The 19,998-nt window shown below is 41.8% G+C and overlaps 1 protein-coding gene across 1 annotated transcript in view; it reads right to left on the bottom strand.

Annotated features, from left to right (window-relative positions):
- PAK3 (p21 (RAC1) activated kinase 3) overlaps positions 1–19,998 on the bottom strand; it is a 120,172-nt gene that overhangs the window by 20,516 nt on the left and 79,658 nt on the right. The window contains exons 14-18 of the mRNA XM_035007312.1: positions 11,690–11,738; positions 11,193–11,305; positions 8,469–8,586; positions 6,905–7,004; positions 6,189–6,385 (exon numbers count right to left, since the gene is read on the bottom strand). Coding sequence (XP_034863203.1) covers positions 6,189–6,385; positions 6,905–7,004; positions 8,469–8,586; positions 11,193–11,305; positions 11,690–11,738 — 577 coding nt within the window. The remainder of the gene's footprint in view (positions 1–6,188; positions 6,386–6,904; positions 7,005–8,468; positions 8,587–11,192; positions 11,306–11,689; positions 11,739–19,998) is intronic.

Here is a 19,998-nt window from a genome sequence, read left to right as displayed (position 1 = left end):
AGACACTAGAAAGCTCTTTGTCTCATCCTCTCACATTTATTGGCCATTCCTGGATGAAAAGCAATGAGGAATTTTGCCATCTAAGCACTAGGGCAATTCCTTATGGAAGGAGGAGAAGGGGATGGAGAAGGAGAAGGGGAGGAGGAAGAAGAAGAAGAGGAGGAGGAGTTGGAGGAAAAGGGTAGAAGGAGGGAAGGAAGGGAGGGAGGAAGGAGCAAGAAGCAGCAAAAAGATCAGCCCGGTTCTTCGGATGATGTTAGCCCTTTGCCCCTCCCAGCTACAGAGGTAAGACTGCCTTCATCAAGTTAAACTTTCTCTGCTGAGAGGCTCAGGTAAGACTTCTCAGAGTATCCTTTTATCCGAATGCAAAGGGCCTTCTAAAATGATGCTGCAACCAGGTTGGAAAAAGTATAGTTCCAAATGATGACAAAAGTCAGAAATGATCTTTAGTTATCAAGAGAACCTGGATATTCTTGGGGAAGTCCGTTTTTCCTTGGCAAAAACACAGATTTAAAAGGCCATAGGATCAAGCATGCCAGTGGGCATTTCACTAGGCAGATGCCCATCATCATACTCCGTGATTTGTCTATTTAGAAGGGACTCTGATTTCGAGGGACCTAACTACTTCATTCTAGGTCTGGTACCTATTAGGGCAATAGGTCTATGCATCCTTGGTTTATTCCCAAGTCATGCTTTAAGGATACTGAGGAATGATAAGATGATATTAGGATAAGGGCATATCAGTCTTGGCCAACAGTAGGCCCCTGGTCACCCCATTTTTAACCTTTCTTTCCCTCGTCTTTGCCTGGTCAGAGTCTCAGGTTTTAGTTGCTGTGGAATCAATTTCTTCTTTGGCTGTCTTCTGGGTCGTAACTCACCAGTTTGAGCTGTCTGCTTCTGAATTACAATCTAAATGAGACTTGCAGTTTTCCTATGGCTAGGTCCCATTTTCCTATGCTAAATTCCTGACAACCAATGATTCTTAAGAGCTGTCTATCCTTCGACAGGCAGTATTTTTTTTCTGATTAAAAAGAAACCCTGTTACTGTTCTATAATTATTTTAGTTGCTGTTGTCCCAACAGCCCCCTCCTCTCAGGCATAGGTTTGCCCTTAAAGTAGGAAGAGTGTCAACAAACCATCAATAAACCTTGCTGTTCCATAGTGGTTTACGGAAAAAGAAGGGACTGCTCCCAGCTCTTCCTGAAATACATTCAAAACAATATTGACTGAGTGCTAGCAAAGTATGCTTGCTTCTCTGGCGCTCAGGAAGTTTATGTCTGACTTTAATTCCAAATGAGCACGCGCCATCAAACCCAGACATTCCAATCCACAACACAGGTTCCAGTGGTTGGAGGAGCTAAAAACACTTTGGCCCTTAGCTGCTGTTTTTTAGTTGCTAGAGATTCCCTTCTGCTTAACTCCCTTCTCTAGACATAGAAGCTAACCAGAATTTCCTTAGTTCGATAGTAAAAAAAAATAGTATTTGTGTAGTGCCTTAAGTGTGCATAAAGGGAGACTAAGAAGCCTCGCAGTGTAGACAACAGGGCTGATGATTTTAGATTCCTGCCCTCCCTTCTCTCTGGCCATACAGGAAATGCACTCCTAATCATGAGTAGTCAGACTGATAGCTTTATTATCACCAATACGTGCTATGTACTCAGCGGCTCGCACATTTAACAATCAACTCTATTTTTAATAAGTAAAATTGGAAAAGAAATGGAGTATCATGAGTGTACCTGCTGAGCTAGTGCCATTTCTTTGATAGTGTTCCTGGACTGCTAAGCCAGAGAATGCCGTAGAGTGCACTGTAGAGTGCATCAGGATTTCGACAAGGTTTTGACAGAGTGATATATATATATATATATGAAATGGAGAAATGTGGACCGAATAAGAGTGTGCTCTTTTTTGGTTGAACCACCATGCTCAAAGAGGGCTGATGAAGAATTGTTCTCCAGTTTAGACAGGGTTCTAGAAAGGCCTTGCCACAGAGCTTTGTTTCTAGTTCAGTCCTTGGTGTGGGAACCTGACATCATTGGTTCCTCAAGCTCTGCAAGTGATTCCAATGCACAACCAAGGAGTAGACCCACTGGTACAGAATCAGTGGTTTACACACTATACTAGTGTTTTGAGCATTCAGAGGTCTCTTATTAATATGAAGAACTGTCTTCCAAATAGCCAATGTTTGCTACCGTTTCGTTGATGTTTAAAGTGAGGGCTGAAAGACAACATATGTTGAACGTTCATTTCAAGTAGGATAAAGGTTTGGAAAAGTACACATAAAAAAGGGATCCACCCACAGTCCAGTAGGAACTTCAACTGGATGTCACAGAGACATTTCATAGATGCTAGATTCCATCAAAACCCATTGACAAGAACAGCCCAATTACCTGTGAATGCAAAGTTCATAAAGAGGCACTCTTTTGGTGCTGAGAAAAACAAACCCAAGATTTGCTCTATGGAGATGATTGTACCTCTTTATTTAGAATCAGGTCATTATAATCACAGGTTTTAGAGAACATATCTCCAATTAACAAAAAAGTTGGGGAGATGAGCAGAACGCTAACACTGATTTGCGTATCCACAGGGGACGTTCGATTTTAACCCCGGTCACTTTGGCAAATAGAAAGAACAAGGCACTTTATTATTGGAGACCGCACTAAAAATGTCCATGGGCCACAGAACAACATGTTTAAGGCCAATCACGTTGAGTGCAAAGACTTCAGGCAGTGGGGGACAGGAAGAAGCTTGTCTCCTCTCTGTCTCTGGAAGGGTACCAACCTCATAACATCAGTACAGTTAATAACTCTATGACCTTTAAAAGGCATTTTATGAGTAAATTAGGTCAATTAGCACAGAGCAATTTACATTAAAAAAAATCCCAACCACTTTATAACTAGGGGGGGAAGTAGCTAATTCCTTGCATGAATGATATGTTAACTGGCAACATTCACAAAGGGCTTGCTTGGTTGCAACGGACACAACAAAGACACATGCAAAAAACCACAACGAAAGGCAAACAGCCTTCAAAGATATAGCCCATCTTCACCTTTAACCTGTCCTGTTCAGTGTTACCTGTTCATTGTAATTTTACTGGACTCTGTAGAGCCCTCTACTCTTTGTGGGGATCGGAGTGTAGCCAGTGTGAAGGGGAAGTTTTTGCAGAAGTGGGGAATCCAATCTCCCTTTATGAATGTGGAAAAAGCACTCTAAGGATCCTTTCTTTTTCCTTTCTCAGCTTTCTATTCATATAATGTCTCTCTATATATACACATACACACACACACACACACACACACAATACGTATATACGTATTTCCTACAATGAGCTAGACACTGTGCTAGGTGACTTACATGCATTATTTTATTTAGTTTTCACACTAACTCTGCAAGACAGGTATCCTCATTTTATACAAAGGAAACAGGTTTATAAAGGTTTTAAGTGACTTAAGGAAAGTCGCTACAGAGCTTGTAGGTTGTGGAGCTGGGACACGCCAGATCTGCCTGACTACAGGGGTCAAATTTTTTCACAACAACGTGCTAACCTCTATTCTACCCACACTGTCTTCCTTCTACATAATTCCCTCTTTCCTCCTCAAAGCCCAAAGGGGTGGGTGGATGGTAGTATTGGAAGGATTTCAAAGAAAGAAGGACTAACCTACTTCTCTTTTCTACCTCTCCTGAAGCTCTGCAATTTTCCAATCCCCCACACATAGCCTGGTCACCAGGATCCAAGAAAATACAGGCTCCTTACAGGCTCCTGTTAGACATTTTCTCTCCATCCCCTCCATGGTTTTGGTGACTACATTTTTCAAATCCCAAATAAGGGCATATGGCTTGAGATGCTGTGTTTTCTTTAAGTGAACACGAGGGCAACATATCTGAAATCAAAACTAAGAAAGTACTTGTGGCACCTAGTAGAGAGGGAGAGGGCTGGCTCAATATGGACCTGTTGATTGATTGAGTCATTGGAGGTTGATCACACATGGAAAGTAATGAGCAAAGTTAGACTAAGTCCTTATCAGTGGAATTCAACAGGGTGGTCTTTCTGACAGGTCTTTTTGTTATAGCCTTAACATAGGCTTCCTGAACCTGGCGGCTTGTTAATCTGCAAGTACTTGTTTAGATACAAGGCTGTGGATTCTAAGAGACAAGCTGTTCATTATGAGTTCTAATCCTAGGCTAGAAGAAGCCTATAAAGATTAAAACTTGTTTCCTTTTTTCTAACAATTAACAGCCCAGCTAAAGAGCGATCAATTGTAATTGGGGAACTGAAGAAGGTAATAAATGCATTACTGAGACCAGTTGCTTTACAGCGCCATTTATTTAATCCTTAAATTTTGCAGGTTGTAAATTACTCATTAGAAGGCAGAAAGCAAAATAGCCGTAATCCGTTTAGTGCCTCCAAACTCCGAAGACTTAGAGGAGGAAATCCAGCGAAACAAGAGGCCTGATGTGTTCTTTCACTGCTATTTCTTAATGGGCAAAGGTGGTTAAACAATAAGGATAAGCCCCAGTAATTATCCTGATGCGCTCGGTCCATAGGTCAGGGGTGGGCTTGATTAAATTCGTGGAGGGCTGACCCACAAACGGTGGGAAAATGCCCCTTCTTTTTCACTCAGCCCTGCAGGCAGCTAATCAATGTGCACATCTCACTTCCAGATTGTTTCACGAGACCAGAGCAACAACGTGTAACATTCATTAGGGCATTCACTCCCCTCTGTTGTTTCCTAATCAGTACAGGGACTAGGACAAGAGGCCAAGCGCCAGAGAGGACTTATAGGAGGAGGCGAGGAGGAGGCTGTCCCCCGCTCCCTACACGGGGGCTGCAGCTCCCAATTACAAAATGTTCAACGGCAAAAACGAGACAATGAGTTTGTAGGTTGCTTGACATATACAGAAAGCCACATATATTTGATGTGAAGGTGGATTTTATAAGCTGACCGTGTAAAGACTTAACCATTGACCAAGGCCGATTCTTTTTATACTAAGGGTAAAATTCAATTTTAGACTCAGTGGTAATGATGCAAACAGTATGCGAAATATTGTTGGCACTGGTAGGCTACTTGGGTTCTGAGAGTAGAATTTGAATCTGCGCATATTTCCTTTTTCGGAAGTGGGATGCCCTTTAAGTATACAACACAGCTTCTGGCTCACCCTTAGGCAATGCCCAACAAAAGAGCTACTGGCTCACTCCTGCGCTGAGGGAGCATTTCTTCCATACTCCTTTGCCTTTTACTCTCATGATCCATGGCTCATCTCCGAATAAAGATGGTGGGGTTAGCTCCGAAATGGAGCTCCTGTCTTGGCAGAGGTAACCAGACCACATAAGGATCAAACCTCTGTTTCCGCAGGAGCAAACTGAGTTACCCAACGCCAACTATTTCCATTCATTTTCTACTAGACAGTCTAATTAAGTTTGTGATTCCACCAGGCTGGCGCTGTGTCTATCTCGCGCTCCATTCAATACCCACCGAGCCACTGCTGCTCAATAAATCATTACTGACAATGAGACAAAATCTAATTTAAAAATTATAGGTGTTCTGGAAATGCATTTATTCACTTTGTTAAAGTAATTATAAAGCAAGTGTTTCCTAGATAGATCATTTAACCGTGGCATGTGATAAAAATACTTTTCTTCCCACATCTTGCTTAAAAAAAAAAAAGCATTTTTTTCTTTTTTAACAGCAGAAAGTTGTACTAAAGAATTTTAAAGACCCCTGCCATTAGAAATACTGATCTCGGGGCACCTGAGTGGCTCAGTCATTAAGTGTCTGCCTTCAGCTCAGGTCATGATCCCAGGGTCCTGGGATCGAGCCCCACATTGGGCTCCCTGCTCCGCGGGAAGCCTGCTTCTCCCTCTCCCGCTCCCCCTGCTTCTGTTCCTGCTCTCGCTATCTCTCTCTCTGTCAAATAAACAAATAAAATCTTTAAAAAAAAAATACTGATCTTCAAGCACTTGGACACCTGCTGGGACACCTTAGAAGATATTGAGAATAACTCACAGTAATTGAATAGAATCTAAATAGAATCTATTTATAGATATCATAGAACTAAATAGAATCATAACTTGGAGCTTCTATGTCATTTGTCCCAGGAAAGAGCCCATTCTGGCCCCTTTCAGTAGAGACAAGAAAGGACACTTGGCCCCGTTCCCAGGGAGGATGTACCTGAATTTTCTCCTGACTTACCCTGAGTGGATTTTCATTAAGGTAAGGGGGTTCACCTTCCACCATTTCGATTGCCATAATCCCCAGAGACCAGATATCAACTTTCGGACCATAAGCTTTTCGAGTTACAACCTCAGGTGCCATCCAGTAGGGAGTTCCCACCATAGTGCTCCGTTTACTTTGCTCGGGGGTGATCTGGGCGCAGAACCCAAAATCAGCTGCAGGGAAGAAAAGTCAGTTACAATCAATTCAATTTCTTCTTTTTTTTTTTTTTTTTCACAATAGGTCACTTTCACATATGGCTGTCCCTTCCTCCATTCGACACGGAGATTCCACCACTCCCTAGCTCCTAATCATTATTACCTGATCCCTCTGGTGGCCCTGATTTTAAAAAGGTCTGAGATAACTGATTAACTTGATGTCATTTTTACTAGTCCTCTATCTGGTTCCCTCCCTATTACTGTCCCTTCCAACTTATAGGATCTTTCGGTTTTCTAGTTAGGTATTTGTCATCTAGCAGATGGCAGTCCCTAGGAATTCTGAAATGTTAAACCCCCAGAATCCGGCCACGATCTATAGGAACACAGCATTAGAAAAAAAAATTCTTTACTTCACATGGGGCTCTAAATGCTTTCAAACCAATCACTTTCAATAGCCACTTTCTTCTCAAGACAGACAGGAAACGAGCAGAAATCCCCCGATACTCTTTCAAACACCATCTGAACCAAAATACCTACTCAATTTAACAGAGCCATCCATCCCAAGAAGAATATTGTCACTCTTTATGTCTCTATGGATCACTTGGTTTGAGTGCAAAAAATCCAGAGCTTGTAGGCACTATTGAAATCAGAAAAATAAGTTCTAATTATATCACAAAGAATTTAAAACCATGTACGTTTCATTTCTAGATAAATGTGGGGCAAAGGTATAAATTTACATTATCATGTGAAATAGATTACTGTTGTCTTATCATTTTGAAATCATGTTACCATTTACATCAATGCTATAACAGCATTATACATTATAAAAGCTCCCGAGTCAGACTAGGACATGAAGAGTGGGGTGTGTGTGTGTGTGTGTGTGTGTGTGATAAATAGCTCTAAATCCTTAATACAGCCAGACTAACCAATTAATAATCATACTTTGACCTTGTCATCTGGAGGGTGTGGATTCGGCTTGGTCCTACACAGGCACAGTAAGTTTCTGCCTCCGTGCTATTTGATTCAGGAGGCCTGAAGGGGGGCCCAGGAATCTGCATTGAAAACGAGTGCCCCAAGCTACCTCTGATGGACAGCCATGGTTGGGAACCACTTCTAGGCTATGAAGTAGCTATAGTCACTTGCTGGGAAATGGCTTTGCATCATGCAACATGGAAACCACAGGCTCAGGGTGGAATGGTCTCCTATATATTAGAAGTTTGATTCATTGCATGAATAGAAAATACCTATGCTTGGTGGATACATCTACGTGCTTGGGCAGGAGGAAATGGGGACAAGAGGAGAGCAAGGCAGGAGGAAGTTTAAGTGAACGATTTAAAATAATAAAAAAAAAAATGACTAGCTGCAATTATTTGGTTTTGTTTTCCTGTCACTGGTTTTCAAGTTTCAGTGGGTCAGAGTTCCTACTTGTGTCTGCAAGACAACCTCACCACAACGAATGGGGTAGATGGTCATGTCCGAGATGAGATTCCGAAGAGGAGTGTGTTTTCAAGTACTGAGAAAAATATGATAAAATGTCCTCAGTTTTGCATGAAACTAGGGATATGACACTGTTATGGGACGAGAGGCAGACACTCAGACCCACTGGAGGGTTTGGAGGGACGTCCAGATTGTCCTGGGAAAGCAAATACTGTCTGGGCTGAGGCAGGATCTCGCTTAAATTGCCTTCTCAAAAATTATGGGGTTATAATGGTTTGTATTTTACAAGGCTCCCGTTGCACATGCAGGACAAAATGATTATCATGTAAAAATCATGTAAAAAATTGCATGCCACCATCAGTGTTTCCCATGTTCGCTGAGACTACAACATGCAGGCTTAGAGGCGGCACCTTGTGAATGGCATAATAGAACTCAAAAGATCCAGAGCGAAGGGACTAAAATAAATAACAGGCTGGGAAGGGAGGAGATGGAAAGTGCTATTAGGAAAGGATCTGAATTGAAGTTAGGTTCTCCAATTGGTTTTATTTTTTCGTAGAAAAGATGTGCTATCGTTACTTTGATGTTATACGCATTCTGGATAATCAGAGATAAAGAACTGCCAGTTTTGGCATTCTCATCAGCTAGAAATGCTCTCTTTTCTTACCTCTCTGCAGACAGCTGCTATCTGGCCTTCATCCATACAGGTCTCTGTGACCACATCAGTAAGAGAGCCACCAGCCAAGTATTCCATGACTACCCATAGTTCATCACCCACTAAGTAGCTACAGGAAGAGAAGAAAAAGACATTGACTCGGCCCAAGGAAGTGGGGACTCTTCTATATTCCCTTTAGGAAGGTAGTTCGCAGGTGGTGTCTGCATTTGGCCATATTCTATAATGGGAGGAAATTATCAATGATAACAGGAAACTTCCTTAGCATTAGAAGAGAATATGAACAAACATTTTTCCAAAGAAGACATCCAAATGGCCAACAGACACATGAAAAAGTGCTCAACATCGCTCGGCATCAGGGAAATCCAAATCAAAACCTCAATGAGATACCACCTCACACCAGTCAGAATGGCTAAAATTAACAAGTCAGGAAACGACAGATGTTGGCGAGGATGCGGAGAAAGGGGAACCCTCCTACACTGTTGGTGGGAAGGCAAGCTGGTGCAGCCACTATGGAAAACAGTATGGAGGCTACTCAAAAAGTTGAAAATAGAGCTACCCTTCGACTCAGCAATTGCACTACAGCTTATTTACCCCAAAGATACAAATGTAGTGATCCGAAGGGCTATGTGCACCCCAATGTTTATAGCAGCAATGTCCACAATAGCCAAACTGTGGAAAGAGCCAAGATGTCCATCAACAGATTAATGGATAAAGAAGATGGGGTATATATATACAATGGAATATTATGTAGCCATCAAAAAACTCGAAATCTTGCCATTTGCAACGACGTGGATGGAACTAGAGGGTATTATGCTAAGCGAAATAAGTCAATCAGAGAAAGACATGTATAAACAAATAATACCTTATATGTTAAAAAAAGAAGATAGTAGGAAGGGAAAAATGAAGGGGGGGAAATCTGAGGGGGAGACGAACCATGAGAGACTATGGACTCTGAGAAACAAACTGAGGGGTCTGGAGGGGAGGGGGGTGAGGGGATGGGTTAGCCTGGTGATGGGTATTAAAGAGGGCACGTTCTGCATGGAGCACTGGGTGTTATATGCAAACAATGAATCATGGAACACTACATCAAAAACTAATGATGTAATGTATGGTGATTAATATAACATAATAAAATTAAATTTAAAAAAAAAGAAGAAAACATGCGTGAAAACCAAAGGATCATCAGACCTAACTGTGCACCATGGAGGAAGGAAAAGAGCAAGGAGGTCTCTGGTGACTGAATGCTGGCTCTCATTCCACTGTAAAAGCTACTTGCAATGAATGGGATCAGTGACTAGCCATTTTGGATAACTCAAGCCATTGTGTTGACGTCTTGGACTGAACTGGCCCCTGGTGTACAGATTTATAAGATATTTATTCAGATCTCAGCATTATTTTTGATTCTACCAAATTAACTCCTGAAATGCTTTCGAGCAGTTTCGGAATCAAAGAGACTCATGTTTGCAATGGATGTACTTTGCTGAGGTCGTGGTCCTATGAGAAGTCAGTAGCAATGTGCCCATTTTCTTTAGGTGGTTACTGAGGAACACACCCCAAGTGATCAAATACGGGGAGGAAGGTCACCAGAGCCCAACAACTGGGCAAATTCAAAACATCTGGAACCATCTGAAGGCACATTAGCAGCATGATCAGGTCTCTCTTTCCCCCTGCTCAGCAAGAGAGGAATTACGGTGAATGGAATGACCCCAAAGATTCTATCCTGCCCTAAGTTCCACATCAATACGAAGCAAGACTTTCTATCCAGTGATGCTCAAACTGCAGTGCTCTTGAGATTCACCTGGGAAGCCTGGTAAAAATGAACATTCACAGGCTCTAGCTCATTAGTAAAGAAAGCATCTGAGAAATCTACATTTTTTTTTTTTTTTTACAAAGGCAATTTTTACAAAATTAAAAAAGCAGAGTGGAGTCACTTTACTGCAGATAGCCCAAAAGTGGCACTTTATGAAGCTTGGGTTTCGGCCGTAAAATTTGACTCCATTTTTTTTTTTTACTCCCCCTTTCCCCTCTTTCTCTGGTCCACCTGGCACAAAACACAGAAAGCAAGATTTTAAGCTCATTGAGGTTGGAGACCTCATCTTATTTCCTTTATATCCCCCCAGAGTACACAGCCCAGTGGTGCTAAGCAAACACTTACTGAAATTGAATGAGACAGATGTTAACCACAGGTGAAGAGTTAGCGCCGTCTTTAAACGCCTATTTATAACCCACCACTAATACCACTGGTGAAAGAGACATTAATTACCTGGTCCAGGAAAAAGGTTTGAGATTAAAGTCTCAATTCCCTAGACCTCACTGTCAGTTAATCACAAAGCACCCATTAAAGCGGGGCTGGTGCAGCCAGCCTTCTTCACTCACAAACCCAGAGATTGTACTGGCTCCAAACACTTGGTGAAAGGTTTAAAACACCGCGACTCTGCCCTGTACGCAACAGTCTATTTCCTGCCAACACGGAGTCATGATCCTCAAAAGGAAATTACACAAACTGCTCAGGCTTAGAAGCAGGACCATAAAATGTGTCTTCAAATGTCTGATGGGTGGGCAACGTTGAGCAATAGATGTGAGATTCCCTATTCTGTAGCCTTCGAGAAGTATTTGTAGGATGGTTGCTACACGACTAGATCCTAAATAAAATACTTTGCCAAGCCAATGACATCGCATAAAGAAAGCCAGTACGTAACAAGACAAAACACTTACCTATCTAAATAATTAACAATATTGGGGTTCTTATTTTCCCTCATGACCAGAATTTCATTAATAATTAATTCCTTTTTGGGCTGCTGTTGAAGGTTCATCTGCTTTATGGCCACCTGAAAGATAATGCAAGGATGAGTTACAGTCATTAAATACACACATCCACGGTTTTGTTTTTGTTTTTTTGTGTGTGTGTTTTTGTTTTGTTTTTTGTGCTTTTGTTGTTTTTTTGTGTGTATGTGTTTCTGGTTTTGTTTGTTGTTGTTGTTGTTTTTTTTGGTACACAGAGTAAGGCATAAACATTCTTTATCTTACTAGGCTCTTTCTCAGCGCCGCAAACTCATGCCCTTTTCTTTGGTCAATCAGGAGGAAACCACCCACTTCTGAAACTTTGGACATCGATGGAATCGATTCCCATGTCAACCCAGTGCCATCCATTTTGTAAGGCCTAGCTGCCATCAAAGAAGAAGTAAAAATCAGGATCGAATGCAAGCACTCACCTCTTGTCCGGTGGCAATGTCTAGCGCTGTGTAAACAGTACCTGATGCCCTGTGAAGGTGAAAGTTATCAAATGAATAAGCAATCCAGGTGTTATCCATATACTTTATTTGAAATAAGGTGTAATTATTTTTAGGAGAGGGAAATCGGCAAACTTAAGATTCAAGGATGAAACAACGAAGGGACAACTGTTTTGTGTGGTAATTACACCTGAGACAGTCTCAGTGTATCCCTTTTGGTGGGCTAGGAACTCCGGTCAGACTTTCTGCAGTAATGAACTGAGCAAAATAGCTTTGCTCCTTTTAGGAAACTCCTGGAATATTCTGAATACTCCTTGGATGTTGCAACAAACAACACTGCAGTCCTCTGACTAAACTGAAGTACCGTTTAGGAAAGAATGTATCATCTCTTTTTTAGGCAACTGTATAAATCAACCTTTCCTTTTAGCATATGGACAGAGTGGCTTTTTTTCCCATAGATTTCTAATTCTTAAGAATATTTTCACCTAGGGGCGCCTGGGTGGCTCAGTCAGGGAAATGTCTGCCTTCGGCTCAGGTCATGATCCCAGGGTCCTGGGATCAAGCCCCGCATTGGGCTCCCTGCTCCGCGGGAAGCCTGCTTCTCCCGCTCCCACTCCCCCTGCTTGTGTTCCCTCTCTCGCTGTGTCTCTCTCTCTCAAAAAAAATTAAATAATCTAAAAAAAAGAATATTTTCACCTAACAAATCATTCACACTCGGTGCTGTACTTACCTATTGCCGTAGCTACATAAAGCAATGGACAACATGACTTCACTGTTTTTCTTTTTTTCCCTTTTTCTAAATTTCTCAGCAACTTCTGCTACGAGGTTTCCTTCCAGCCCACCATCCTTTAAAAATCTATCGTTGGTTAGGCCTTGGAAGTACTCACACTTCCATTCTAACTTCAATTATAGGGTACTTTGCTTTGCAAATAGCAATTGTTTAGTGAGGCTGAAGTCACAGTAAGGTTCTGTGAAACACACATGCATTCTGAACTACCTCCCCACCCCTATCCCCAGGAAAAAGGAAAAGCCTCATCAATTTCATTGAAATGTTTGTGATGAATAAAGGAATAAGGATGGAGATCAGTCCTTGTGATTCACCAGACATTATAATGCTCCAATATTGCTATTTAAAATTTCTAGTAACTATTGTTTCTCCTTTGCTCTCCATTTATCCCTTGCTTTTTGTTTTCTGGGTCCCGGAATTCTTTTCTTTCTTTTTTGTTTTTTTAAAAGATTTATTTATTTTAGAGGGAGGAGCAGGCAGAGGGAGATAGAGAGAACCTCAAGCAGACTCCCCACTGAGCACAGAGCCCGATGTGGGACTCAATCCCACAACCCTGAGATCATGACCTAAGCTGAAACCAAGAGCTGGATGCTTAACTGACTGAGCCACTCAGGCATCCCTTGAATTTTCTTATGTCAGCTATTTCTTTGCCATACTTCTCCCTCCTTCTACTTGGATGAAGCAAAATATTTCTCACAAGCCTGGGAAGTTTACATTACCTCCTCCAAAGGAGTAAATGAGTGGGGTAGTATGAGGAATATTTGACTACTAAAAGAGATCTGAGTTCTAATATTTGTCCTAACGTCAACAAGCTGTGTGACCTTGGGCCAGTCACTTCCCCTCTCTGGGCTTCAGTTCCCTTGACTCGGAAAATAGTGATCACAATAACAGTAAAAAATATGGAGCATGTTAGACACTGCACTAAGAACTTCATATAAATCACCTTATGTAATCCTTACCATATTTCTATAAGGAAACTGCTATTACCCCCACATTACCTATGAGGAACCTAAAGCTCAGAGAGGTTAAGTGACCTGCCCTACGTTAAACAGTTTACAATCCAAGTCTGTCTCTCTGACCTGTAAAATACAGCAAATGGGCCACTTTATCTCTAAGGTTCTTTATTTTTTTAAATTTCTTTTTACATAAGCTCCACACCCAACATGAGGCTTGAACTCACAACCCCGAGATCCAGAGTCCCATGCTCCACCAACTGAGCCAGCCAGGCACCCCGATTTCTAAGGTTCTTTAATTCCATGATGTACAATCTACAAATTCTACTGCTCTTTTCGTTCTGTGTAGGTATTTAAATATCCATTGGAAGTAGACAAAAAAAAAAAAAAAAAAATCACCCTTATTCTATAGGTGCCACCTAAAGCAGGACTTTCAAGTTTCAGAAATTCCTCAGGGTGGAAGTTTATGTTAAACAAATCAGCCTCCCAATTTTGTGCATTCGAGATTCTGGGTTCAGAGCACGCGGTTGGTGCTCATTAAGTATTTTTTGTGTGTGTGCTCATTAAGTATTTGCTGAACAAATAAATTAATAAAAGTCTTTTCAAGCAAACATGTGGTTGCAGTAAAACCTTTCCTTTCTGTGAAGGAAACGTGTCGTCTTCTACTTAAATCAACATAAAACACTTCCCACGTGGAATAAGCTATCAGACATTCCTGATTTCAGGGGCCAGTCTGTGATGGGTCCTTCTGAACTCAGCATCCCTGGGCTCAAAGGAACAGATCACCTGGACCCCGCGTGTGTTTCGGCTGCAGGAGCTCTGAGATTCATAACTGCTTTATCCTATTATCATCTGATGCTGTTACTGGTTTCACAGTAGAGAATGCCTGATTACTAGGTGTTGGCCCTTCCCAATCTCTCAGTCAAAACATCCTTGCTCGTGTCTGTCCCTCTTTTCTAAAAAGGCCAAAAGCCAGAGGGGATCCTACTAGACCACCTTTTAGAGGTTCCACATCCTTTTCCTCCCTAGTGGGTTTGCCTTTTTCTTTCAGTTTGGAACGCCTTTATCTGACGAGAACATATATAAAAACCCTCCATATAAAATGGGAACTGTTCCAGTTAAAGCTAGGAAGGGAGGCCCAAAATTTCTGCCCCGGCAGCCTCCCCCTTATTCACCATGCTGTCCCCGACCTCCAATCCCATTTGCACTGTCCCGGGGACTAAAATTGTGATTGACTGGGAGTGCAGAGGGGATTAGTGTTTATCATCTCCAGAGATTTACCTTTCAAATCCTTGGGTTTATGGCCCCCAACCTCCCTCAACATTTCATTGTCTTAAATTGCTAATGTCCTTACCCTGGAATCCCAATATCCTGGGTTTTGTGGCATTCTGTGGTATAGAATTGCCACAAATCCCTACTCCACAGAGGTTTAAAGGCCCTGAAACTCTAGTAGAACATCAGTTATTAACTCAAAAATTAGCTTTTCTCCTCACTCTCCCTTCTCCTACCTTATCACATACATGTAATTGTCTAGTGGGGGCCATTTCCCCCTTCTTCAACCCTTGTTCCCAGCCTTAAAATGGCAATATCCTCCTCTACCCCACTTCCCATCCCCCACCCCTTCCACCCCCACCAAACAGGTTGGCCACTTGGAATTCACCACTCTGACCAACAAATTATTGGTTGGCCCAACTTTTAGCCTTCACAGAATCCTCAATTCAAATGCACAAACTTGGCTACTAACCTGCAGAGTGCCCTGTCTCCAATTCTATCTGGGCACCTCAAACGTTTCCCTGCACACAGATCTGACGCCTTCCCATATTCTAGCAATTTAAGACTCTGCCGGTATAAATGTCAACGCTTCTCCTCTTATTCATTTACCAAAGCGCTCTCTTTGCCCACTGATAGGTTATGAACAGTAGTTGTCACCCCCATCTCCTCAAACCTTCCTGGGTTCAAATCCCACCAGTTCCTAGCTGTGTGTCCCTGGGTAAGTAATTTTACCTCTCTGTAGCTCAGGAATAAAGGATTAAATGTATACAGTGGTTAAAGCCAGTTAAAGCCAGGTATACACATTGCCAATATGTATGAGCAATAACAACCATCATCATTACCCACAGACTACAATTTTATTATTATTAGATTGACTGTTCCCTAATACACGCATTAAGCTCCTAAACTGTAATCTGTGGCTCACTAGGAATCTCCTTTAAGCGTCTGGGAGTTTCCAAGATATTTGATTTCCAAATTCCTAACAGAAATTTTACATTTACCTATGGCAGAGCTAATCAAAATATCACATATACTTCTTTTTAGCCAGAATGATACCACCTTTGATTACATTGCATAGCTCACTGATCAAAAGCTCTGAGCAGTGGTTAAACACTGTTTCCTTAACCGAGTCTGAGAAATAAGCTACTATTTAATAAATATAGCTTAATAGTTGTAATTACTCATAACCCGGAGTTCATAAAGATAAATAATTAAAAGGATCCTTGGTGGTGAAGCTGGGAAGCAACCTCCTTGTAATAAGTGAAGCACAGTAGTGTCTACTAAAGAAATGATCTTTGAGCCAACAACATGTCACACTGATTCCCCAAAAACCGGGCCTTGTGACAGCCTGGGATATGTCTAAGTATCTCAATGGCTATCTTTACAAAATCAATCAATCACTTTAATGAAAAAAAAAGTCAGTATCACTTTAGGACATAAAGTTGGCAGGAATCAAACTCACAAATGTGAAAGTTAAAACTCACAATTCTCTAGTAGATTGGGCTGGTATGCTAAAATGGTCAATGTTGTCGATCTGATTTTTATGCCATTTAATTATATTGATCTCTATTATCTCTCCATTCCAGTTATATTGAAGCCAGATTGCTGTGAGGGAGAACACTTGTTTACGATGGGGATTTTGTTTATTCCAGCCCCCAGTCACTCTGATGGTATAAAGAAATCATGCCTTATCAGGACTCCAAGGAAAATAGAGATCATCCAGTTTAACCTCATCACAGATGAGACATCTGAAGCCAAGAGAGCAGGGGGAATGTGCCCCAAGATGACACAGCTAGTAAGTAATTTTGAGCAAAAGATATTTCAGCGAACCTACACTACGGTTCAAGAATATTAAACCCACAGATTGCTCAACCGTTGGGCCTCATCATCAATTACAGCATGATGAGTACTGCTGGGTTCTTGGCATCACATTAGATGCTTTATCAAGAATTTCTTTTTGACCTGGCCAAGCACTTAATACTCAAATGGAAACACTGGCATCTAGCCTAAAGTGTCTAGAAAGAAACAAACAATTCACTATTTGTCCCTTTTCCTCCCAAGATGAGTCCATTTAATTATCAGCAATCTTCATCAGGTTTTGATGTTTCCTGCTAAGAGCCAATGTCAAGCCACGATCATGAGTAGTTGCCAAGGCAGCAATGCGGTTAAGACTTACAATTTCTATAAATCACTCCGATTTCAGCATCGAAGTGGATTACAGGAGGGAAAGAAAGGCAGGCAAGTCAGGCGAGGAGGCAGCTCAAAGGCTGAGAGAAAAGGGAAGTGGGCGAGAGGACCAGAGGGCTCGGTGAGGTCTAAAGGAAAGCCTCGTGTAATGAGAGTGAGGAAGCCAGAAGGATAGGGCGATAATCACATTAAAGGTTTTATAAGCATAAATCCAGTGCTAATGAGGTCACAGTCAGGGATTTAATCCACATTGAGGATGGCTGTGTTTTAGATCTACTCGTCCTTTTGCCGCTGCTGCTAGAAAAGGCTGTCTCGTTTATGGACATGCCTTCCTTTCTGTCTGCTCTCTGTAAATGGGTGAGCTCACTTACTGCTCGCCCTATGCAATGTGACAAATGAAGATACTGGAAGGGGACATGGGAAAGTAGCCTGTCCAGGGTTACACAGTTTGTCAGCAGCTGAACTCAAAACCGCGTGAGTCTGACTCCACGGCCCATTGCACTTAACTACCGCTTCACGTTCTGTTACAGACCTTTAGCATTTTTATGTCAATGCTAAGTGCAAGCGTGGCACTTCCTAATGCCCACGTTTGTATCTACTGCACTATAAAGTGCCTCCCTAGAATATTGCCTCTCATTTCCTGCCTAACTTAGTCCACGTGCCCCTTGGTAAGGCATTTACTTTATCCCTGGACACGGTATGGTTGACTCCTTTGGCATAACCATTAGGAGCTGGCTCTTCTGTTTTCTGACTCAGTTAAGCTTGCTCACATGGCCAAGAGTGGACCAGTTCTTAGGACTGGACTTTATGTTCTGCTGAGTATTTAAGATATGGTTACTACTTTGTAGGCCCTTATCTTGCTATATTAATGCACTTGACATAAAGACACCTGGATATCATATTGTCCAATACTACCGTGCCTCTATTCATCTTGTGGAGGCATATGCCCTCTGGGCTTCTGGAATGGTGATGAACAGTGTCCCCACTGCATGCAGTAACTCAGAGAGGGCCCCAGGGTTTCCTTTATGTAATCTGCCTCTTAAAAAATATATCACTAAATTATAAAAATAAAATAAAATTACGTAAAAGGCATGTTCTTGAAGTACCAGGATGTGGTACTGCCTTTAATTACTGGGATGATAAATTGGAACACGGGATTTTCTGTTCTTTAGCTAGGGTGTGGCTTGCCCCAGAGCATCTGCAGTCCTCTGATTTTAAAGAGAGCTGTAACACATTATGGGTGTGGGGCCAGGGAGCTCAGTGGGTTAGAGTCCAGTGATAATGAGGCCACTGTTCCAGGCCTTAATCCTTGGGAAAGGCCAGATAACTCAAGGACTCACTCCAACATGAAGTCTAAGCAGCTGTTTCACAGTGCGTGCCACTGGTCTCAAGAGGGCCTAGACAGGCAAGGGGGGCAGGCGGCTTAATACAAGCTCATTACTATGGCTGGAAAAAACAAAGTGCAAACTCCGCTAATGGTGGCTGATTGAGTGGCACCATCTTTCTTTGCAAGGGACGGCATATAACACAGTGCATTTAAGAGCATTAAGTAGAACAAAGCGCATCTTCCATGGCTCTATAAACACTGTTCTTCACAAATGCTAATGTATTTCCAATCTCCTTCATCACAAAGCCGGTTACAAAGCCCAGGCGACATCTATTTAGTGCCTTGTAGGAGTGCTCTACCTTGTATGGCCCAAAATAGTTCCGATGAGGAAGCAAATACTTTTGGGGTGGGTGGTCCCCCCCGAAGAATCACCACTGTAAGCACACTAGACACCACTTCTGCTCTTGCCCATAGTTTCCTGAACAAAGAGAAACGAGTCAGAGGTTTTATTCTCAGCACTTATCCCCGAGTTCCATGCTGTACACTGCTTTGTCGGGTTCTCCAAACAAGCTGTTGTTATTCATCGAGTCCTTTAAGAAACAAGTTTCAAAACTATTCATCTTCAATATGGGAACTTCATGTCGGCGTAAGAAGAAGAGGGCTCCTCACTGAGTAGCCAAGAGAAGTCTGAAAAATACCTAACGGGATAGATTTACTTTCTGAAGCCTGAAAACTAAAACTAATTTAGAGGACAGGGACTGAAGGCTTACAAAAAAAACAAGTTTTGTCCGAAATTACGGATGGATTGATCGTATCATCATTCCATAGAATTATATGATTGGCAAAGATCCAGATGGAGACAAAATGCCTTTGGCCAAACGTGTTATCTTTAAGTGCAGGAGGAAAACGATTTCAAGAAATGCTCCCATTGTCAATTTCTGTGACAAATTTAGCCATGCAGTTGGTCTAATCTATGAAGAGATGCGACATACATCGAAGGTATACTTGGGCATAATACAGACATGGACTATGCTGACCAACAGATCTTTCACGAGAGCCTTTTGTTTGTCATATAACTTCTTGTTAAGAGTTCCTTTCTTAAACATTTTCCCTTCTGAAAATCAGCGTGGTGATGAGTTTTTAGTATAATCCTAGAATCCCAAATAAATGAAGATGGCTGTGGCAGTGAGGATGTGGGCAAACAGGCCCTCCCGAGCGTTGTTAGTGGGCAATGTCAAGTGGAACGACCTCTATGGAGGGCAACTTGGACATTAAAAACGCACATATCCTTTCATGTAGCAATTCCACTTTCCCGGGCAGTTTAACCTAATGAACAATTTGCATATGTATGAAGTGGCTTGTTTGTAAAGATCTCCACTGAAGCCTTGTTTATATGAGCAAAATATTGGAAATAAATGAAATGTCTATCAATGGGGGCCTGATTAAATACATTATGGTCCATCCAAACAAACAAAAAAAACCCACCCCATCTGTTAAACACCATGAGGTACTGATATGGAATCATCTCTTCAGACAAAGGCAAAAAACAAAATAGATTTCTAGTATGTTACCACTCGTGTTAAAAATAGAGCCATGACACAGACACACAGACACACACACAAATACACAGAAATGTACCATTTGTGCCCAAATACAAGGTAAGGTATTCCCGCCCCCGGCCAATTTCTTCCTCAGGAAAAAGGGGGAATTGCCTTATACTCAAATCCTTATAAAATCTCTTATGCAATATGGTAATTCTCCATAT

Source organism: Mirounga leonina, unplaced genomic scaffold (assembly GCF_011800145.1).
Source record: "Mirounga leonina isolate KUSES-001 unplaced genomic scaffold, KU_Mleo_1.0 Mir_101664, whole genome shotgun sequence".
Lineage (NCBI taxonomy): Eukaryota > Metazoa > Chordata > Mammalia > Carnivora > Phocidae > Mirounga > Mirounga leonina.
This window is presented reverse-complemented; position numbering and strand designations above follow the sequence as displayed.